This window comes from Vicugna pacos, chromosome X (assembly GCF_048564905.1).
Source record: "Vicugna pacos chromosome X, VicPac4, whole genome shotgun sequence".
Taxonomy (NCBI): Eukaryota; Metazoa; Chordata; class Mammalia; order Artiodactyla; family Camelidae; genus Vicugna; species Vicugna pacos.
Window position 1 is genome coordinate 76,770,223 of NC_133023.1, and position 23,783 is coordinate 76,794,005.

The 23,783-nt window shown below is 41.6% G+C and overlaps 1 protein-coding gene across 2 annotated transcripts in view; it reads right to left on the reverse strand.

Annotated features, from left to right (window-relative positions):
* TRMT2B (tRNA methyltransferase 2 homolog B) overlaps positions 1 to 22,994 on the reverse strand; it is a 31,930-nt gene extending 8,936 nt beyond the window's left edge. For both annotated transcript variants that reach the window (XR_012067614.1, XM_072956692.1), the window contains exons 1-10: positions 22,729 to 22,994; positions 17,941 to 18,210; positions 17,212 to 17,266; positions 15,745 to 15,879; positions 14,871 to 14,970; positions 13,737 to 13,807; positions 1,989 to 2,135; positions 764 to 858; positions 281 to 495; positions 3 to 104 (exon numbers count right to left, since the gene is read on the reverse strand). Coding sequence is in view for 1 of the 2 variants with exons in the window: in XM_072956692.1 (XP_072812793.1) it covers positions 3 to 104; positions 281 to 495; positions 764 to 858; positions 1,989 to 2,135; positions 13,737 to 13,807; positions 14,871 to 14,970; positions 15,745 to 15,879; positions 17,212 to 17,266; positions 17,941 to 18,206 (1,186 nt within the window). In the remaining variant the exon portion in view is untranslated. The remainder of the gene's footprint in view (positions 1 to 2; positions 105 to 280; positions 496 to 763; positions 859 to 1,988; positions 2,136 to 13,736; positions 13,808 to 14,870; positions 14,971 to 15,744; positions 15,880 to 17,211; positions 17,267 to 17,940; positions 18,211 to 22,728) is intronic.
* Positions 22,995 to 23,783: the final 789 nt, after the last annotated feature.

The window sequence follows — 23,783 nt, forward strand, 5'->3', positions numbered from 1 at the left end:
ACCATTGAAGGCTGCAGTCCACCTGGCATCCTCTACCGCCTGCTCCACTAACTCAATCCCAAGGACCTGGGAGGTATACGGAGCCAGAGAGAGGCCGATCACACCTGGGGAAGTAAGAAAGAATAAGAGGAAGGTATTTTAGGGTATTAAGCCAACGAGATTATGCCTACATCATTACCACTACCCCTCCACCTTGGCTTCATGCAAGGGTCGTGGGTGCTGAGGGGATGGCGCTGGGGAGATAAGCTGCATGTAGATTCTGCCCTGGGCTGTCACTTGCCAGTTCCACAGCAGATGTCAAGGAGGATGGTGTTAGAGTTCACTCCACTCAGCTCCCCCACTGTTCGATACAGCATCTCTGCACCAGCAGTGTTAATCTGGAAAAAGGCATCTGGAGAAATGCGAATCTTCAAGCCCAAGAGATCTTCAAAGATGTGGGGTTCCCCAAATAGGAGCTGGTAGGGGGACTGCTGATGGCTGCAACGGGTCATGGTGCTAGAAAAGAACAAGAGAAGAAAGCAACTTGGAAGGGCAGACCAATCCGTCTTTAGTGGTTGGCTGGAGGGGGAGGCACCAGCTTCTCAGCTAGGAGACACTACCTCCACAGCATGGCCCTGAGAGCTCTGAAGGAGTCCCCCTCTCAGGGGATGGAGGTGCATGCAGATACTCCGCCATCAGCAGCGCTGCCCCAGTTATCCACAACTCAGACTACGTATGGCAAGCCATCAGCCTCCTGTTTCCTGCTGGGCTGTCCCAGGTTTACCTTTCCTGGAAGTAAAGTGATGTCAAGTCACAGACTGCTCCTGGCCCTTTGGTGAAAAACTCCTTTATGGTCTCCTTCTGAACACAGAGCTCCTCCTGCCCAGACCACAAAATCAACAGTCAAGCAAAAACTCATCTCGGACAAATTTTCTCTCCAAGCTCTAGAGTAATCAGCCCTGCAGTAGTCAGACAAGAAGGCACAAATCCTATTATAAATAACACTTAACATAAAGCAACATTTTGTAGGACCAAAAAAAAGCTATTTTCACACCTCAGCAGAAGCACTGCTTTGCTTTTCAGCTTTTGACAAATCCTATACAATAGATACAGCACTTTCTCTAGTTTAAAACTCTTAGTAGTTCCCTAAAGAAAGTGTGAGTTATTCTTGTTGTAACCAAGGAGCTAAACTAAGCTTTTGTTCCATCACGAAGAAGCAATAACCTTTCAATTCCTTTCATACATCTCTACTTCAAATATCCCAACCGCCCACCCAAATACCACCTCAGAAGACATGCGACCTAGGAGAAAGGAAAGAGATGGCATGGAAGAGAAAGGGCACATTAACTAAATCCTTTCTTTGAGTTCCAAACATTTAAAAATTCTTGACACAAGAATATACGACTATGAACTATGCTGGAGCTATAGAGATAAAAGGTCAGGAATCAATGACCTGGGTTCAAACCCTAGCTTTGTTATTTATTGGCTCTTTCACCTTCGAGTACCTGTATGCCTCCAATTACTCATCTGTGAAATGAAGGTGACAATACCTCTCCTCCAGCCTACTTCACAAGTTGGTTGAGATGATCACATAAGTATATTTTCATGCAGGAATGTTTGAAAGCTCTAAGCGTTATTACAAATGTAAAAGTATTATTTGGATTATGAGATTCTGACTATATATAGTCTAGTCTCTTATTGATTGGCTTTTGGATTTAGTAGAGCACCCACTAACTTCCATGGGCAAAGTTCTTGTGAAAATACGCAGGAGTCCTCACATGATAATTAACTTGGTAGCCTAGCCTGTCTGTTTGGTTTGATTATTCCATTAGCATAGTTAAGAGTATACTTGCCAGCTCCTCTTCATCATCATCCCCAACCCCTCTTTCCAACCCATACAGATATTCTGTGGATGTGTTGCTTCTGCCCTGAAACCTCTAAATACCAACTACAGTGTAGTGATAGTAAGGGTTGCTTACTAAGCTGCCCCTTATCATCCTGAGTCTCACCTGCGTTAATTCCTGGGGATGGAAAGTGATGATGGCCATTGTATGTCCTTGGCTATTGGTGCGGACTATGAGCTCACGCCAGTACCCACCTTCATGAAACAGAAGGCAGGGCTCCATTGGGGACTGTTGAAGGAGTATTTCATAGTACTAGGAAGAAAACAGTAATATTACACAGGCAAAACCAACAAATTCCACAGCTGATTATTCATGCTGGGTGATTGCTACAAACTGAAGTGTATCCCTCACCACCCAACAAACTCATATGTTGAAACCTCAGTACCTCAGAATGTGACCAGATTTGGAGATAAGGTCTTTAAAGAGGTGATTAAGTTAAAATGAGGCCATTAGGGTGGGCCCTAATCCAGTCATTTCAGTGGGACCAGGCTACCACCCCAGTGGGCCCGGAGGACAGTTATCAAATCAAAGAGGATTATTCTCAAGCCTTAAAATCTAATGGAATTTGCCCTGCTAGGTTTCAGATTTGCTTGGGATTTGTGACCCTTTCTTCCTTCTGATTTGTTCCTTTTGGAATGGGAATGTCTATTCTATGCCTGTCCTATGATTGTATTTTGGAAGCAGATAACTTGTCCAGTTGCACAGGTGCACAGCCAAAGAGGAATTCTGTCTTTGAAGATGAATTATACCTTGATTGATACCTCTAATCCACATTTCATTTAGATGATATTTAGATGAGATGTGGGATTTAGACTTGGTGTTGGAATGGGTTAAGAATTTGGGGCTGATGGAATGGGGATGAGTGTTTTTTGGATGTGAGAACATGAATTTGGGAGTCCAAAGGATAGAGTGTTATGGGCTGAATCATGTCTCCCCGTAGGATTCATATGTTTAAGTCCTAACCCCCAGTAGCTTAGAATGTGAAATAGAGCCTTCAAAGAGATGATTAAATGAGGTCATTAGGGTGGGCCTGAATCCAATCTGACCGTTGTCCTTATAAGAGGAAATCTGGATACACAGAGACATCAGGGTTGGACACGTGCACGGAGAAAAGGCCACAGTGAGGACACAGCAGAAAGGCAGCCATCTGCAAGCCAAGGAGGGAGGCCTTTGAAGAAATCAAACCTGCTGACACCTTGAGCTTAGGCTTCTAGCCTCCAGAACTGTGAGAAAATAAGCTTATGTTGTTTAAGCCAGTCTGTGGCAGCCCTAGCAAACCAATGCAGTGATATAAGAAACATGATCCCTGCCTTGCGACCTTACGGAGGGATCCTACCCATCGTAGCCCAAACAGTACACTCCATGAAGGCTCAGAGTTGTATCCTTAGTCTAGCACATAATTGCTCAACAATTATTATTGAACAAAGGTATGAATGAAAGAACAGGAAAGGTATTCGCATGTAGACTCTCAGTTTATTGTATATACAATGTGGAATACGATTATCTTCCATGTCTCTGAATTCCTCCTGGGAGCAATTCCTAATATACTACTAAGCTGCTATAATTCCATTCTTACTTATAACGTCCTGATGTAAGCCCATCATTTCTGTATTTCTTCATATAATCAGGTGCCAACTACAGGATAGCTTAGTTGGATTCTTCATTTTCTCCTGGTAAATACAGGTCAAATGATTTAGTTGTTAAGATACCAAAAATCCTTAAAGCCAAACTTTTCAAACACGAGCCAGCTGCTCCCATGACAGAACACACTATCTGATTCACTAGGTCCTCTTGTTTTCATAATGCATGTGTTCTGGGCCTACTGTATATTCAAACAAACCCAAAATGGTACATGGAAGGGAGAGTTACACCAAAAAAAGTACTGCTTATGAGGGTAAAAATCAATTAAGGCTGAACTTGATCACTTTTGCAATAACTTCATATAAATGCAATGAAGATATGCTTAACTATATTGAACATATTTTTCCAAATTTTGAAGTTGGTGGTTTAAAGAAAGACTGATTCAACTGTTTACTTGCTGGTTGGAAAGGAATGTGTTCTGGAAGCAAGACTCAAATGTCATTGAGGTCCTAGAGGACAGGAACTGAAAAACTGAGTCTGACCTGGAAGATAATGGGTAAGTAAATATGAAATACAGCTTCTCCACTGTATGAGCTAAGGCCTTGGTTTCTTCATTTATAGTGACTACAACTCCTATTCTTATAAGGAAATGCCTAAGTATCACACTGCAATATACAACTGACCCTTAAAGAACATGGGTTTACATTGTGTGGATCCACTTATACACAGATTTTTTTCAATAAATACTTACTACAGTACTATAGAACCTGCAAATGGTTGAATGTGGGGGTGGTTGGACCCGAGATGCAGAACTGTAAACATGGGAAAACAAAGGAGGGCCAACTAAAGTTACAGGCAGACTTTCTCTTCTTTTAATTGAAGTATAGTTGATTTACAATGTTGTGTTACTTTCTAGTGTACAGCATAGTGATTCAGTTATATATATACATACATTCTTTTCCATTGTAGGCCATTACAAGCTATTGAATATAGTTCCTTGTGCTATACAGACAGTCCTTGCTGTTTATCTGTTTTACATAGAGTAGTGTGTATATGTTAATCCCAAACTCCTAATTTATCCCTCCCTCCATTTCCCCTCTGGTAACCATAAGTTCATTTTCTATGTCTCTGAGTTGGTTTCTGTTTTATAAATAAGTTCATGTGTGTCATTTTTTTAGATTCCACACATAAATGATATCACATGATATTTGTCTTTTGTCTGACTGACCTCACTTAGTATGATAATCTCTAGGTCCATGCACGTTGCTGCAAACGGCATTATTTCATTCTTTTTATGGCCGAGTAGTATTCCATCATGTATATATATACCACAACTTCTTTATCCAGTCCTCTGTCGATGGACATTTAGGTCGCTTCCATGTCTTGGCTATTGTATATAGTGCTGCTATGAACACTGGGGTGCATGTATCTTTTCAAATTAAAGTTTTCTTTGGATATATTAGGCAGGTTTTCAAAATGTACAGATGGTCAGCACCCCTAATTCCCATGTTGTTCAAGAGTCAACTGTATAAACGTATCAAATCAACATATTGTACACCTTAACTTACACAATGTAGTATGTCAATTATATCTCAGTAACATTTTTTTAAAAAAAGACTGAAAGGGCCTTCTGGTTAAATAACAGACTATTCTTCTTAAAAATCCTACTAAAATGAAATAAAGGAATAAAAAACATGAACTTACTTAAACTCATTGCTCCACCAATTCTCCCTTCTCTTTCTCCTGCATCATTTCCTTCCCTCACTGCTGGATCATTCTCATCAATATACAAGCATGCTCTTACTCTCCCACCTTTGAAAAGGAACCTTCTCAACCTCACTTCCTCCACTAGTCACTATTCCATTTCTCTGCTCTTCTTTGTAGCAAAACTCCTCAAAAGAATTGCCTATATTCACTGCCTCCCACTCTTCTCCTTCTATTCACTGTTCTCCAATTACGTCCCCACCCCTTCACCAAACAGCTCCTATTAAGGTCACCAATGACCTACATGCTTTGCAATTCACTGGTCAATTTTCAGCCCTCATCTTAACTTGACCTACCAGCAGCACTGGTACAGCTGATGGGCACCCACACCCCCTCCTCAGTTCACTGTCAGTTGGCTTCCAGGAATCCACACTCTTTCAGTTTCCTCTGGCCTCGCTGGCTGCTCCTTCTCAGTCTCCTTTATTGGCTCCTCCTCTCCTCCTAGATCTCTTAAAATGGGAGTGCCCCCGAGCTGAGTCCATGTTCCTCTTCTCATTCCTATCCACTGTCACTCCCTTGGTGATCTCTTCCAGTCTCATGACTTTAAATAACATCTACATGTTAACGACTCCAAGAATTCTGATTTTTGAACCTCATCCTAATATATCCAACTACCTATTTAACATATCCACTCAGATGCCTACTAAGTATGTCAAATACCGAACTACTAACCCCTACTGCTCTACCACAGTCTTTTCCATTTCAGTTGATAGTAACTCCATTGTTCCACTTTCTCCTCCCAAAAACCTAGAGCCAATTTTTTTTCATTCTTTCTCTTATATGTCTTATCAATTCATCAAGAAATCCTGTTGTTCTATCTTCAAGATAGATCCATCTCCACTGCTACTACCACTAGTCTATACCATCTCTCACCAGGATTATCACAAGAGCCTCCTAACTGGTCTCTCCCTGCTTCTACCTTCCCCTACAACAATCCATCCAGAATGCAACAGCCAGGGCGATCCTGATAAAAAACCTAAGTCATATCATGATATTCCCCCCATCAAAACTTCTAATATCTCAGAATAAAAGCCAAAGCCCCTATGATGACCTCGGAGGCACTGCATGATCTGGACCCCATTAACCATCTTTACCTCATCTTCTGCTACTCTTCGGGGCCTACTTTCAGTTCCTCCACAAAGCCTGCCACACTCCTATCTTAGGGCCTTTGCCATGGCTGTTCTCTTAGCCTAGAATGCTCTTTCCTCAGACCTCCACATGGCTGACATCCTCATTTCTTTTAAGTCTTAATTCCAAAGTTTCCCAACCTTGGCACTACTGACATTTTGGGCCAGATAATTCTTTGTTGTGGGAGGCTGTCCTGTGTATTGTAGGATATTTAACAGCATCCTTGGCCCCAACTCACTAGATGCCAGTAGCACCACCCAAGCATCCCCTGGTGCTGACAACCAAAAATGTCTTCAAACATTGCTAAATGTCCCCTGTAGGGCAAAACTACTCCCAGCTGAGAACTACTACTTTATTCAAATATCACCTTCTCAATGAAGCCTATCTTGACCCCATTTAAAATTACAACCCATGTTTCCCCCAACCCTAGAACTTCTCATCCTCCTTATCCTGCTGTATTTTTCCCATGGCATTTGTCTTAGTCTGTTTGGGCTGCTAAAACAAAAATACCATAAACTGGGTGACTTATAAACAATGGTAATTTATTTCTCACAGTTCTGGAGACTGGAAAATCAAGAGGCTGGCAGTTTCAGTGACTCATGATGGCCTCTTTACTGATGGCTGTCTTTTCACTGCAACCTCACACGGCAGAAGAGACAAGCTAGTTCTCTGGGGACTGTTTTATAAGGGCACTAATCCTAACTATGAGGGTTCCACCCTCATGTCTTAATCATATCCCAAAGGCCCCAGCCTCCTCATACTATTACCTTGGGGCTTAGGATTTCAACATAGAAAATTTGGAGGGGCACAAACATTCAGATTGGAGCCACACTTTTCACCTTCTAACATATTATATAATTTACTTTACTATGTTTTTCAAAAAATCTGTCTCCTTTCTAAAATGTAAGTTCCACAAGGTAAGGGATATTTTCTTCATTACTGTATTGTATCCTAAGCACTTAGAATAGTGCCTGGCATTTGTAGGTATTCAATAGTACTTGTTGAATGAATAAATGAAAGAAAGAACAAAGATAATGGGAGAGAAAACTAAAGAAAGTCTTAAAAGATGGAAAGCAGATTGGAGTGGCAACTTATTAGCAGGATGAAGGATGCTACATCTGGATTGCCTACAAAAGGGGAATCTGATGAAAAGGCGGGCTTATTTGCTCCATACAAGCCTGGAAGGGCTCAAACTTGAAGTGCAATTTACTGCAGGATGCAGAGATGGGATAAGGTACAGGGCTATAAACAGGGTTTGGTTGAAAATCTGGACATAAAACTGGACAACCTCATCCTACCAAAGATTTCCATCCTCCTCTAGCAAGAGACTGGGGATTTTTTCTCAGAAGAAAATGAACACACAAAAGCTCTGAATTTGGAAATACCAGGCAGAATGGTGGTGGAGGGGTGGAAACAAGAAGATTCAATGTAAATTCTCTCAAGAAACTGAATAGTCCCAGAGTAAGGATCTCCCAAGACAGACATGGGCCCATACCCACAATCATCAGCAATGAAGCCAAGAATCAACAAATCCACTCAAGCTGAATTGCCAATCAATTTTTAAGGGCTCATTCTTAAATATGAACAATCAGGCAAGTATTACCAGCTATTTGATTAAAGTTTCCATTGTGAAAGATGATACTCAAACAAGAAAAAAAAACCCTGAAGGAAGCAGATAATTCAAAGAACAGGAAAAAACAAAGCAAAAGCAAAATACTAATGATAAAGTATATATATATATATTACATTACTAAAAAAAAAAAAGAACAAGATGTGTACAAAAGGAACAATCAGAGGACAAGAAAGTTTTTGAAAATTAAAAGCAGTAGAAAAAAATTCAATAGAAATGTTGGCATTTATGTCAAGAAAATTTCATAAAAATAATAAAAAGGCAAAGAGATAGAAAATAGGAGAGGAATGAGTAGTAGTTACAGAATCAATTAATGAAGTGCAAAATCCAAATAATAGGTGGCATAGAGAGAACATAGAAAATGAGGGGAAGGAGGTAATTAAAGAAATGATACAGGAAAACTTCCCATATCTGAAAGTATTAGTTTCCAGATTGACAAGGGCTAGAAAGTGCCCACCACAATGAGTTAAAAAAGGACTACATGGGCACAAAGTGTCAGGGATGAAGAGATTCCCTAAAAGCTTCTACAGAAAAAAAGAGGGGAGAGATTATCTGCAAAGGAATAGGACTTAGGGAAAGTAGCATTTGGACTTATACAACATTAGCAACCAGATGACAATGAAACCATGTCTTCAAATTTATAAAGGCAAGTGATTCAAACCCAGAATTTGAAATCTAGAAGAACTCAGTCATATGTCAGGAAAGAACAAAGACATTTATAGACATGCAAACACACTAAAACTTTACTCCTAGGCACATTTCCTCAGGAAGCTAGTGGAGGTTGTACTTTGGCCAAATGAGGATGTAAACCAGAAAAAGGAAGACAGGGGAATCTAAGAAACAGGGGGAAAGATAGGAGAACAGCAAAAGGAGTCCTAAGATAACAGCCAAGCAGAAGGCTTTGGGGGGCTTGGATGGAGACCCCAGGAAGAAGGTCCTCAGAGAAAAAAACTAAACTCAAGCTTTTGATCACATGGAAAATACTGATGAATGTCTGACAGAGCTCTTAGAGCACTCAGAAAAATAATTAGCACTTCAACATAATTATTCAAGCCAATGAAAACACAAAGTTGTAAAATCCATCATATTACATAGAACTAAGCAGCTATAAAAAAATGAAGTACATTATTATGTGGGGAAAAGGTACAGAACAGTGTCCATATTAAGCTACCTTTTAGCTAAGAAAAGGGAGGGAATACAAATGTTTCCATTTTTTAAATAAAAAAATGAATTAAAATTTTACCTATAGAAGGGAACTGGGTAGAGGAGACAAAGGTGAAAACTATACCTAAGATGTACCTTGATTTTGTAGATTTGACTTTGAAAGCATGTAAATATTTTACAAAATTGTAAAACAAAATGTAATCAAAAGGAGAAAAATCAATCCCTAGAATCTGAAAGCAAGCAAAATTTAAAAAGAAAAAATCAGTGGGGAGGATATAGCTCAGTGGTAGAGTGCATGTTTACCATGCATTAAGTCCTGGGTTCAATCCCCAGCACTTCCATTGAATAAATAAATAGATATAATTACCTCCTCCTGCAAAAAACAAAAAGTAAAAAGTAAAAAAAACAGAAAGATCCTGTGTATCAAGTGTCAAGTTGGTGGTGTAACTACCCAAAGAGATGAATTCCTTCAGAGCGACAATAATTTGACAAAAAGAACTAGACAGAAATCCTGTACTCTTTTCAGTAATCATTTGTTAGTAGTAATATTGGTACTATTGTTCTGAAATTATATATGTAAAGAGTAGGATAGAGTAAGTACAGCTGACTGTTGAACATGGGTTTGAACTGCACAGGTCCACTTACATGAGGGTATTTTTTTCAGGAAACATGTACTACAGTACTACACGATGCATGGTTGGCTGAATCCGTGAATGTGGAACCACAGATACAAGGCGGATTTTCGACTGCACTGGGGTTGGTGCCGCTAAACCATGGCCTTGTTCAAGGGTCAACTGTAATTATGTTAACGTCAGGACTAAAGTTTTCTTTAAAGTTTAAGAGACAAAAGATAAAAATATAAAAATCAAAGGATTTAAGTAAAAACTCTATAATTTTAAATTTGATTTGGATGTATCACTGTGAACTCATATATTTTCTATTTTAAAAATATTTCCTAGCTCTATCCACTAAAAAGTCCTTGAAATATGACCAATCCAGTATAAATGAGCATCCCTAACACCTAGTCATTTCCCACTGAAAGAGAGAAGGATTCCTTGAAGAAATGGCTGATTTCAGTTTCCAGGCAGAAAATGGACTAGATATGCTAGAAAAATCTTATCATTCCAGAACTGTCAGGGCAACCTGGGGCTCTCAGGCAACTTAAAGAGGTTCCAATTAGCTAAACACAGAACAATTAAGAGTAACGAAAAAAAAGAAAAAAAAAACTAGTATCTGCAGTAGATTGAAACATATCAGGTATGTTAAAAAAAATCTGAGTTCATAATGATACTAAAACAGACAAATTTAACTGATCATTTTCTGAGGAAGACGAAAGAACCAAGGATTTACCCTGCCTTTCTTGTATAAGTAGCTTAGAGTCACCAAAGGGTTGATAGGGAAAAGTTATTTCCAGAAGAATTCCACCTAATAAATGAAGAGGGCATGATAGATTTAGAATATCAATGCACTGCACCTTCTCCTGAAATAAGGGATCTAGGCAACGATCAGCAATGACTGCTAAACCACCAAGTGAAAAGCTGAGAAGGAACATTATTTAATCCTTTTTTTTTTTAATGGGGGATTGAACCCAGGGCCGTGTGCATGCTATGTTCGCACTCTACCACTGAGCTACACCCTCCCCACTTGACAGGGAACTTTTTAATGAGTGGATCAGGCTGATGACAACTGAATCCACTGTTCAATCTTAACATCACCAAAAGAAAGCCCATTAGACATCTACGTAGAAAAACATTCTTGCCAAAAATCAAACCTGCATCTGATCAATACTCTAGACCTACCAGCTTATGGGAAACACAGGGTATAGAGGAAGAACATTCAATGGTATCAACCAGGAAAATCCAGAATGTGAAAATCTCCATGGGAAAACGAACCATTTTCTTCAAAAAGTAAATTGCAGGGACAAAAAAATTAATAGGAAGGGGTCCTTACAAATTAAGAGACTAGAGAGACACGTTAATCAAATGCAATGTGTTTACCTTGTTTGAATCCTGTTTTGAACAAACCAACTATAACAATCAAGCTTTTTATGAGATAAAACAGCACCAAATCTGAACATTTACTAGGTAGTTGATGATATTATGGGATAAATGTTTATTTGTAGGGTGACAATGGTATGAAATTATGTTAAAAAATTAACTCCTTTCTTTTCAAACTCACACTTTGGTATTTACACTTTGTATGACATAATGTCAGGAATTTGCCTCAAACAAATCCAAAGGGGTTGGTGTGGAAAGCGGGTGAGAGTATACCTAAAATAGGATGGGCATGTTGACAGCTGCATGTTGAGTTACTGAAGTTAAGTAATGGGTACACATGGAGTTTGTTATACCATTCTATACTTTTATATGTTTCTAATTTCCCATAGTATGAAATGTATGAAAAAACATGCACAATAATGAAAACAAAATCTTAGTACATCTATTTGGCTCAGGAGTGAGTATCTACATAGTCATAACAATATGAACACTAAATATCAGTGAGACCAGTTTGGAGGCTACTGTAGTAGTCTTGGCAAAAGATGGTAGCTTGGACTGGAGTGGTAGTGGTGATGATGGTGGTGGTAATAGAAAGAAGAGGGTAGAGTCAAGGTCTTTTCAGAAAGGAAAACTGAAAGGACTTGGAGATTAATTAGAAGTGGTTAAGAAGGAACTGGTGGGATTAAGAGAGAGAAGTCTAGGATGACATATGCTTCCAGTACATGGTGCTACCATTTACTAAGGTGAGGAAAAAAGAGCACATTTGGAAAGGAAATAGGATAAATTTAGTTTAGGGCAATGATTCTCAACTGGAGGCCATTGTGCCCCACAAGAGATACCTGGAGACATTTTTGGTTGTCACAACTGATGGCATCTAGTGGGTAGAGGCCAGGGATGCTGCTAAACATCCTACAATGCACCTAAGAGTCCCACTCGAAAAAAATTATCCAACCTAAAATGTCAATAGTGCAGAGGTTGAAAAATCTTGATCTAGGGCAATGCTGATTTGAAGAGCTCTGCAGGACAACTAAGTGAGGGTGTTCAGTAGCATTCTGGAACTGTACCTCCCGAAGCTCAAGAGGGAGCTGGAATGCAAATATAAGTTTAGGAGTTGTCAATTTATAGGTGGTCATCCCAAGCATCAGCTATAGTTATGTGCAATCTCCTATGAATAGATTCAAAAAGAAGGCCATGAACAGAGTCCTGGATGACACCAACACCGTGAGAAAGACTAAGAAGTGGCCAGCAAAAATGGAGGAAACCCATCAGAGAACTATATCACAGAAACCAAAGATAATGTTTCAAAGGAGAAAATAAGAATAATAAGTGGTGCCAAAGGCAGAGAAAAGTTGAGTAAGTTACGGGCAGAAAGTTTCCACTGAATTTGTTAAAATGGAGGTCACTGATGACTCTGGACAAGATCAATTTCTATGGGCTATTGGGGACAGAAGCAAGAACCATCAGATTTTTTTTTAAAAAATGAGAGATATTGAATATGAACTGAAGGAAGAGAACTGACAGAGGTGGGGAAAAAGAGGGTATGTAATGAAGGAGCAAGGATCCTGGGGAGGGAGATGACTCCAAGGTGGTGTTTCAATGAAGAAGACTGACAGCATTTCACTGAGATTGGAGGGGAGGTGGGGTAAGATTTTCAATGAAATTGGCAGATGGTAGGGGAGGCAGCTAAGGGTGTTCTCATCCGATGGTCTTAATTTTCCAGTGAAGAACCAGGCAAAGTCATCTATCAAGAACAAGGGTAAACATGATGGGATAGGAAATTCAAAGAGAGGTAAGAGTTTAAAATAATCACTGAAGAGAATGGGAAAAGAAATTGACAAGGGTCATGTAGGAAGATTTCTAGAGAATGATTCTAGATGGGAGCTGTGCCCTAGTGAGGAAATCTTGGAGATCAAGATGTGTCCTATCAGAAGGTACCACCCAAGTGTCAGAAAGCTGAATCATTAGGAGGATAGGTGTTGGTAAGTATAAACAGGGAACAAGTATGTCAGTTGGGAGTCTTGTTTAGTCCTCATAAGTAAGGCTTTTGTCTTTTTTGTAAGAACCAGGAGGGCAGTCACCATGTTTGTTTGAGTCACCACTGGATCTCCAGCACCTAGCAGAGTGTCCAACACATAGTAGGCACTCAATAAAGAGTGGGCACATGAAATCGAAGGATATAAAAATGTCTCAGAGACCAACCTAATGATGTAGATGCCTTACCACCACTCCTATACCTCTCATGATATTTTTCAACTCTGTTCTGCTGAAAACACTAGCCTTCCAAATATTTCAGACACCTGCCACTTGCTATACTGTCCTCATCAGTACCTCTCGATCCTAAATTCCCCTATTAAATTTCTTGGATGCTTGATATTTGCAATAGTGGATGCAGCTCTCTCTCCTCCTCTCCACCTTCTCTGAAATGAAACACTAGTCATGTTCCCTCCACCATTAAGAGGTATGCTTTCAGAACAGAACCTTACTCCAGTGCAGCACTAGAAGAGGCTCTATTATTAAAATGTCAGGGATGCTGCTGTTATAGACTACAATGCCCGGGGTCACCTGCAACCAGCCTTTGTTCCTTATTACCTGTGCCACTTGATTGTGTTTCTCGGGGATGTTTTTCAGATGGTTAGATCGTACACAGACGACGTTCCCCTCTACAGAAAGAAAAAGAATTTGATTTATATGGTTTGCTTCTTAAGATTAGTTAGAAGAAAATGTCTGGCAACTCAAATCCCTCCTTCAAAGAGACATATGCAGATATGAAGAAGCAAAGTACCTAATTTCAAGCTCAAGGCCATTTTTCAGAGAAAACCTGTTTCCCAGTCTGGCCGTTAAAAAGCTTCTTCTTAATGGAGCTAGTCCACAATATTTTCTCTCATGCCACAAATGCACAATATGACAATGTCTGCTTTCTGTTCAGATTTTAAGAGGGAAATAAAATGTAATGGGTTTTGTTTTTCTGTTAGTGAATAGCAGAACACTGACGTTACATACTCATTTAATTCAGCAGGGGAAAAAAAACAAAGCCAAGCACCTGCCCTAATGAACTGTAGTTTAAGGCATATGGATATTAAACAGTGTGACTAATATAAAATGATGGTATTTCAAGTGGATTTATTGAAAATGGGCAAATAGAAAGTTCAGGAATGGAATTCTGGAACGGATACTGGAATTAAGTCTCAGAAATACGCGATTGTGATTTCCCTCACCAGCATTCACCTCTCCTACCAATTCCTTTAAGGTAGATTTATCACAGAAAGCTCTAGTTTTCAGAGATATGGGGCTGTGAACTAGAAAGCGCATCTCTCTAATAAGCAGGATATTGCTCCCAGTACAGAAAACAACATAAAATGATTATGATGACAACAATGATGATGATGATGACAACGATGATAACGACAGAGCAGCAGCAGCAGCATGAACATTTACCAAGTGCTTACTAGGTCTCAGACATGGCTTTCAGAGGAAGAAAGCAGGGAGTGGGGGAAAAGAAGGGTGTTGATCCCTAGCACTATGGTACAATGACTACCCACCCAAAAGCATCTCCAGTTAACCTTGTGATCATGTTCTGCATCAAAGACTTCCAACTCAACCTTCTCCTTTAAAGCCACTGCATCCCCTACTCCTCTCCACTCCCAACAACACTGTTCTCTGTACCCTTTCCTTTCCTCTCAGTCCTTGGTTTGTTATTTCTACTAGTCACAGCCTTCAACTGACCTCTCCAAGATCCCAGGTAGTACCCCACAGTCTTCGGATTGCCATCTGGACCTCGGTTCACAGAGAAGGTGGACTTATTTCGGTAGCCATCAATGACAGGCTGGAGAAGGCAGAAGGACAGGAGAGGGACAATACAAGGAATGAAAGAACATTCTCTGGATGAGGACAAATAAATGATGCTTGCTTGGAAGGTATGGCGTCTCTGAAAGTCCATGGCTGAGAAGATCAAGGCACTCCACAGACATTCCACATAAAAAAGGAGTTCCAATCTTGCCATAAAGCAAGAGTTGAAAAACTTTTCCAATAAAGAGCCAGGTAGTAAATTACTTCAGGCTTTGCAGGCCATATGGTCCCTCTCACAACTATTCAACTCTGCCTGTGTAGCACAAAAATAGCCACAGACAATCCATAAACAAGTGAGCTCGCTGTGTTCCAATAAACCTTTATTTACAAAATCAAGCAATGGAACAGATATGGCCTAAAGGCCATAGTCTGTCAACCTCTGCCATGAATTAAGTTTGACCTCTCTGAAGAGAGGATGAGGATTAGAAGATTTTCAAAGTCTGGAATCTTCTAAGCAGGTAGGAATGTACTGGTTGAGAAAGGAGGCTGTGCATCAGATCAACCTCAGCTCTGGCACTTTCTAGATATATGACCTTGGGCAAATCACTTAAACTCTCTGAGCCTCAAGTATTCATCTGTAAAATGATAGTGTCTACCCCTCAGTGTGATCGTAAACAGTAAATGAGACAATGATGCGTGTTACTCACTAAGCATAAGGCCTGGATCCCAGCAAGTGCCTGGTTAAGTACTGGCTTACATTATTAGCTATTAAGGGGACTTAATAGATAAAGGATTGGGAGTGGGGGCTTACAGAAGGTATAATAGGATGGAGAAAACAACATAGCCCCTCGGATCTGGGTGCAGCTATTGTTCCATTGACTCCATTGAGCATTTTGAGGTAAGACTCTAGTCTCTGTAGAATTTTCTTCTGAGCTTCAAATTTCATCTGCAAAAGAATATAAACAATGAAACAAAAGACTTTTGCAGTATCACCACAAAGAATAGAAAACAAACAGGATAAGAGAAGGCTGTTCCACGGATTCTTGGGTCACGGTCTCAGCAGATAAGAAACCCTTGGACTGATGGAACAGCAACCAACCTAATGAGGTATTGGGAAAAGGTCAAGCGAGCTCTTGTGTAAGCTCATCATTTTATCTGACCTTTCAGACTGAGCATTGCAGCTATATGTTAGTGCTGTCCAGTGGAACTTGCTGTGATAATGGAAATGTTCTCTATTGGTGTTATGTTCTATGTAATATGGCAGCCGACACTAGCTACATGTGGCTACTGAGCACTTGAAATGTGACTTGTGACTGAGGAACTAATTTTTTAATCTTACTTAATTTTAATTAACTTATATAGTCAGCTCTGCTATCAAATGACAAAAGCATTCCTACACCATACTATGCAAAATTACTCCAAAAAAATCACAGAGCTCATGGGGAAATAGGATTGGGCACACACATCCCAAAACCTTGTCAGTAACACACAGAGAAAAGATAGGAACCCAATAAAATTGTAGTTTTACGCATGTTAAATGGTTAAGCAATGTCTAACTACTACAATAAGGATGGCACTTTACCCTGATGAAGCCCTTTAGTTTGCTCGTGGAAGTGGCTCTCCACTTGTGAGTTATCATGAGGTAGTGAAAGGAGGGTTATGTGAGTGGGACAGAAAGTTCTCATAGCAGATGTGAATGAGTGTGGCTCACAACACACTCAGTGAACTGAGGAAGCCGGGAGAGGTGTGTGAGCGTGTTCATTTCACAAATTATTACGCAGCTCAGTTTGGCTTGGTGCAAACCCCCTCTTTCATGGAGTGTTTCTCACGGACAAAATCACTCACAAGCCAACGTGAAATGTGCATTATGTTCAAATTGTTCCCTAATATGTCACCTGGTTGGAACAAATTTTCATTTTCAAAACAAGTATTTTAGCAGAATTGACTGTACTTAAATTTAAATAGCCACATGTAGCTAGCAGCTACTGTGTTGGAAAGTGCAGCTGTATATGAGGCAGCAAGAGCACTTGCTACTCGCACTCACAGAGCTATGAGAATAGCCAAGAAAGCAAGGAAGAGAGGAAACAGGCATTTGGATACATAGCTCGAGAGCTTGGAAGACATAACTGGCCTAAAGCTAAAATTTCAGCTTCATTAGCATACTGAGTTTAAGGACCTGTTGAGGCATCTGGATAGAGCTGTCCAGTCAAGCCTCCTACAGGTCCAGCGCCATTCACCTGATGGAATGGACGAGTGAAGACTTAAGCTGGGTTCCTACCTTGAGCTGTTCTTCATAGCTCAGCCTCCAGAGTGGCGTCACAACATCAGCCAGCCTTGAATAAAATAATCCAGGCATCTAATTCATTATATAAATCTGTACTGAGCACCTACGACACACAAGTACTTCCTGCCACCATTTTCTCTGGCATTTAACTTATCATTCAGAAGACCTAACTCTTGTGCCCCTGGAGAGAGTCTGGGAGAAGAGCCCATTTTGGTGCTGTCTACTTAACAAAGCAGAACAGATGCGCAAACCTAATATAAGAAAAATATCCAGATTTATCAGGAGGTAATTAATCATATTACAAAAAGGCTTCACTGTTGGGTTCCTTTAAACAGCTCACCTCCCTAATGCTTTTAAAATATAATTTGATTTAGAAAATACATTTGTTGCATAAAATGAGGTGTATTTGTGTTTGCATGGCTGCAATGGGACTATTCATTTCTAATCCATCTAATCTCTCTCTGAGACCCTGGTTTTCAGCATACCTGTCCTGGACCTTTTGAGAAAAGTACCCAGTTTAATAACCCCTTTCTGCCAAAAACACACATAAAGTCAAGGAGAATATTTTCTGCAATCCCAAAGCATTTTCACCAACATTCCTTAATGTCTTAAGCTTGCCCTGGGTATCCTACCTGAGGTGCCCCCTCAAATACTTGCAATGCCACATTGTCCTTCAGGAACACAGAGTTTCAACAGGCTCCGAGATTCAGACTCGGGCCTTACCTTTCCTGCCAGGAACCATCTGGTGGTCCAAGATGTCTTGGTTTCTTCTGACTTTTCTGTCCTCTTTGGTGCTTCTTGGCTATCACGTGGGTGAAGTTTCCCTTACATGCTGAGCCCAAAAAGAGCTGTGACCAACACGGAGGTTTTCTGGCACACCAGGGGAGCAGTTCTGATTTGGAGAAGAGATCCACCCTGGAGAGGAAGCATCTTGTGCTGTGCATTGGGACTCTTCTCTTAATACCTGCCCACCACAGAAGCACGGACATTCATCTGCACGAAAGGTGGACAAACAGAAGTCGGGAAGCAGAGACACAACTCCCAGAGCCCTTCATTCATTTATAAACCTTACAGAACCCCAGCACATAGCACAGTGCCTGGCCCAGGGTCAACCTCAGCAGAACTGAATTGCTTTACACTAGGCACTGGCTTCAGCTCCCAAAATTAAAAGATGAGGAACAGATAGCTTTTGTCCTCCAGGAAAGAGTTCAATTCTCTGGATACACTTCAATGGCCAGTCCGTCTCCATAGTCTACCCTCCTACTCCACAACTGATCAATCAACTAATGTTTAATAAGTGCTGGGGGGAGGGTGTAGCTCAGTGGTAGAGGGCATGTTTAGCATGCACAAGATCCTGGGTTCAATCCCCAGTACCTCCATTAGAATAAATAAATAAACAAACCTAATTACCTCCTTCCAAAAGAAAAATAAAACAAACAAAAAGAGAAGTATTCCCTAAAAGGCCTCTGATTTAAAAAAAAAATTAGTAAGTGCTTACTATGTGCCACACTAGACACCAGCGGGGTTACAATGGTTATAATCTAATTGAGGAGATCAAGCACAGACACAGGAAAAGATGATAATAAATAACACGATATGCCTGGTTCCTGATGAGTGCTCAGGAAAGGCTTCCCAGGGCAGGTAGGCCTTGCGCTGGGTCTCAAAGGATGGCAAGGAGGTGAGTCAGGTATTTGGAGGACAAATGGCTAAAATGGTAGTTCATTTTAGGGAACAGGGAAAATAAGACTGAAAAGTTATATCAAAATGAGATCTAGAAGAACTTTAATGCTCGAATAAAATATGGACTTGATTGTGAAGGCAACAGTAAGTTGATGGAGGCTTTATGTAGAAAACTAAAGATGAAATATGGAGGCGACTAAAAAGCCAAGTCATGTTTGAGGTATGCGTTTGAAACAGTAGGCAAATATCAAAAAGGAAACATCTGACAGTAAGTAGAAAAGCAGCACTGCAAGTCAGGAGAGAAGTCAGGGTGAGAGGTTTGGTCAAGTGTCCATAAGAAATACAAGCTCTAAGATAAAGAAGAAAAAGCTTTTAGTAAAGAGAAGAGCAAAAGGTCAGTGATTAAACCTGGGAGAAAGGCAGTATCTGGAAAGCGAGAAGAGATGCTGGTGACCCCGGAGAATCAGGAAAGTGTGGAGCTTGGAGGCCAGGGGAGATACCTTCCGGGAAAAGCACTGATGCATCCAGTAAGTCTAAAGCCAAAGAAAAGGGAAGTGAGGCGATGGGACAGGCAGTGGGGACAATGGAAGGTTTCAGATCTCAGGCACGAAGACCCTACCTAGAGTCAGGCAGACTTGGGCGGTCCCCTGGCTCTACCACTTACTAGCTAGGTGGCCTCTGGAACGTTAATCACTTTTTCTGACCTTCCTTTTTTTCATCTGTAAAATGGAAATAATAATAGCACCTACATCATAGAGTAGTTGTAAGTATTAAATAAAAAGCACTTGGCAGAAGATTAAATAGAAATGATGTTTGTGAAGCTCTGAGCACAGCATCCAGCACCTGGGAAAACCCCAGCACGTGTTCATTATAACTGTCATGATATTTAAGGACAGTATGGGACTGAGTAGGGGTGGCAATATTAAAGGAGGGGAGGAAGGAACAGTGGGAGTAACTATGAGGCAAAATCTGGAAGAGTTAGAACAGGTGAAGGGCTTCACTTTGGAAAGAGGAAGGAATCCCTCTTCCTCCAACACAGGACTCTGTGTTACTGCCTATTTACCTTATGGTACCTGATCATTGATGTGTAACTTTTTTGAGTACCCTGACACGTCTGGACTTGGCCAGACACCTTACTGATCTGCTATGAAATTGTTTTGCCCTTGCCCTCTACCTTGGATTTCATCCCAATCTTAAGTCATACCTTAATTCCGAATGATACATATTTAAAGTCCAATGTATGGAATAGATTTATTAACAAAGATTCCTCCATGGCTCCCTCTATCACTGTGAAATTAATATGCATGATCACTAGGTAACTTAGGGGATGCTGCCACGGATGCTGTAATATCTAGCCCACACACCATTTCGTATGCTTACAAAGCACTAAAGTAACTGTCACAGCCTGGAAGCATTTTGAGGGAATTTCAAATTTCTAACAGAATAAATTTAAGGTGGCCCAGAGTTCAGGTGTTAATGGTAACACACTCCACCCAACTTCCAGGAAGGGGCCCGTCGTTAAGAACATAGGCTTTGGGGCCATGCTCTAATCCCAGCTCTGCTTCTCATTAGCTGTGACTTTGGGCAAGTTACTTAAGTGCTATGAATTTCAGTGTCATCATCTATAAAAATAGGACCGATAACACGTATCTTTCAGCGTTGTGGTAAGAATTAAATGAGCTCATGTATCGGAAGCACTCAGGATTGTGCCTAACACAGCAGGTGTTCAACATGTGCCACTGCCTTGCCTTAGGCTCTGATTTGAAGCATGTCCTTTGACTTCCCTATGCCTCAATGTATCCAACCTGCAAACCTGACGTGATGTAACAGTGCATGTGAGTGCTGTGAGGGTAAGATCGATTATGTGGAAACTTAACAACAACAACATCACACACACACAAACATTCCTAACCTTCTGCATTCGTGCCTGCTGCCCTGGACCACCTGTTAATACTATCAAATGTGTGACCTGTGACAGACATTTTTCCAAGGTGAGACAAACATGTGTATTTGATATGAAGAAAAGCAAAAGCTGGAGACAAGCAATGAGTGAAGGGGCAGGAGATAAAGAATATAGAATGGTTTGGAGGGGGGCACCGAGGAGGCCCAGACTACAGCGGGAGGGAACAGTGCTCGTCCACGAAAGGGGCCCTGTCCCTCCAGCTGGCAGGCAAGGATGAAGGAAGCTGCAGGCCCATTTGGGGGTTGGCAGAGGAGGGACAGGGGAGCTGAGGGATTTAAAAACAGCTATGTCTACCCCACAGTATTTAGACTTTTTGGTGAACATGCCGGCCCTCTCCCTGGTGACTGCCACCATGATTCTGCCCCATTTGCCCCGCACCTCTTGTCCTTCTAGGTTTCTCTCTCCAAATTATCAGAGTCTAAAACAGGACTCTACTATTTCAGCGTACCAATCAGACATCGCTCATCATACTTAGTAATTTCACTAGTGAAATATATTTTTCAAGGCAGTACTGTAATACCAGTCAAAGTGAGTTATACTTCTTTGTTTCTTGACGGGCATTTGTTCACAGAAAAGACTATGTTGTTTTTATAGTTTTTCCTGTTTTAAATAAATGCTTGGGTTTGTGAGCGAAAAATACTGCAAACCGTATCAGTAAACAAAGAATGCTGAAACCATCAAGTGATCAGCCGCTGCCGCCAACCCCCAGTGAAGACAAGCTCGCAGCCCAGCCTCTGCAGCCACTCACAAAGGTGCACCCTGAGGGGACTCAGAATAAGAAAGGACAGGATACTGGCCCTAGATAGCTAGGTGCTTGTCAAAGGAATGAATTCAATGAACCCAAATGTTTGCTTCCTCCCATACATTGAAAAGCACTAAATTCTTTAACTTGAGATACCCGGTTTTCTTTAGTTAACAAGCAATCTTTTAATGTTCCAACTACCTGGTCTTTGTTGGAAAACTCCTATATATCCTGGCTCCTCCCCTACCTCTTCGGAGCAGTCCCTAACAGCGATCTGAGAGGCTGTTAACCCCAGGCTCGAAGGGGTTCGAGTTCCCAGAAATGTCCGCCAAATAAAACATAACTCTCAACTTTTAGGCTGTGCATTTATTTCAGCAGACAGGTTCAAAAAAAGAAAAAAGTGTATGACAACTGTTCTGTTTCTGCCTCAGGAATTGATTAGAGAGGGACCCAAGGTCCCCAGCTGCCAGATAACAAGGCAGACTAACTCTGGGGCTGGAATAGGTAAGCAGCCTGAAATGCTCAGAGGTTCAATTCAGAGATGATGTGATAGTTCTGATCCTCGCAGAGCCCACTATCTCCTTGGAACAAAATGTTTACCTACGGAAAGGGATCCTGCTTACACTCTCTGTTCACCCTTCCTACCGTTGGCCTGGCCCTAGGCATGGTTCCTGGCTAAACCGGATAGGCAGATGGGCTTAACTGTTGCGTCCTGACTGCAGCCCCCATGCAGTCAAGTCCTTCCCTCCCCGACCAGGCCCCCTTCACCAGCCCCTCCACTCGTTTCTTCTGGGCAAGTTCTGCCCACCGTGACTATAAGAAGAGTAACAAGGAAGAGACACTAGGAAAAAGGCTACCACTGAACTTGGGCGGGCTGCAGGGCCAGGGGAGCCGGAAAGAGGAAGGGGGAAGGTCAGAGGACAGGCGGACGCAGGGCTGGACTCGACCTCGTGCAGCCAGCGTCAGGTCCCGTGCGGGTCTCCACCCCGCCCGCCTTCCCAATTCCCCGCCCCGCAGGCAGTTTGGCGCAGTAAGCAGTTTTCTGTACTGTGGGGATAAACCGGGTTTTCGGACACTCCCTGTACCCACCCCCCGACCTCCGTAACCAGTAAATACTCTTACTAACCTGAGGCAGTTAACGAAAAGGCCAGCCGAGGGCCTGGACCGCAGCCGCTGGGAAGAGTCACTTCCTGGTGCGCGCGGCGCCTCCACTCCCGACGCGCGCGCAGCCAGCCCGGGGCAGGCGCGGCGGGGCGCGGGGCTCCACGCGGAGGAGGCGGGCCCGACCTCGAGCAGCTCGTCTCAGGAGTCCTCCTCCCTACTTTGTCAGGGGCGCTTCTCTAGAGACCTTCCTCCAAAACACTCGTTGCTCCGTTGCCCGGCGTCTTCCTTCCCAAGTTCCCCTCCCACCCCTCCCCGGGACCCCGCCCACTGCCGGCTCTCTTCACCCTCCCATTGGTGGATCCGGATAAACCTCTAAAATCACAGAGAAATTCGCGCTAGAGTGTAAACAGCGCTACCCGCGTCGGGGGTGCTTGTGGTTGAACTCTTTCAACCAAAAGAATAGTCTTCTAATGGTAGAATTGCAGGCATCATCTCCAAAATGGGTTGGAAAATTGGGAGATGAAGAGAGGAGTGGTTTCCTCAAATCGCAACATTTTCTGAAAGTCAGCTTCCTTTGGGTCATAGGGTTTTTCAGGTTTTCGTTCACCCTCTATTTTATATTGTATCAGCAAAGTATTACGTTATTATGATAAGACAAACCTGCTTTCGTAAGTGTATCCCACATAGATCTCACTAAATCCTAAAACCTCAAGGAAAGAATTGTTTTTCTTCAGCTGCAAAACTCAGAAGGCTAGATACCACTAGTTCATTTACCAGCTCCTAGACTACATTCAATGATTTAAATGAGTAAGAGAACGTTGAAGAATGCATACATCTGTGTGCTGTAAAAGGCTGTTACTTTAACAGAATAAAATTCACAGCGAAGTGAATTTACAGTTTTGACACTTGATTTGTATGCTTAATAGTAATTAGGCTTAAATGGAAAGCACTTTATAGTCAACATTTCAGATCTTTATTTATTCAAAGCATACGATGCCTATTATGTGCAAGGCAATGCGTTAGCCCTAGTGAGTACAGCAGTAAATTAAACATGGCCCAGTAACTCAAATAGCAGCA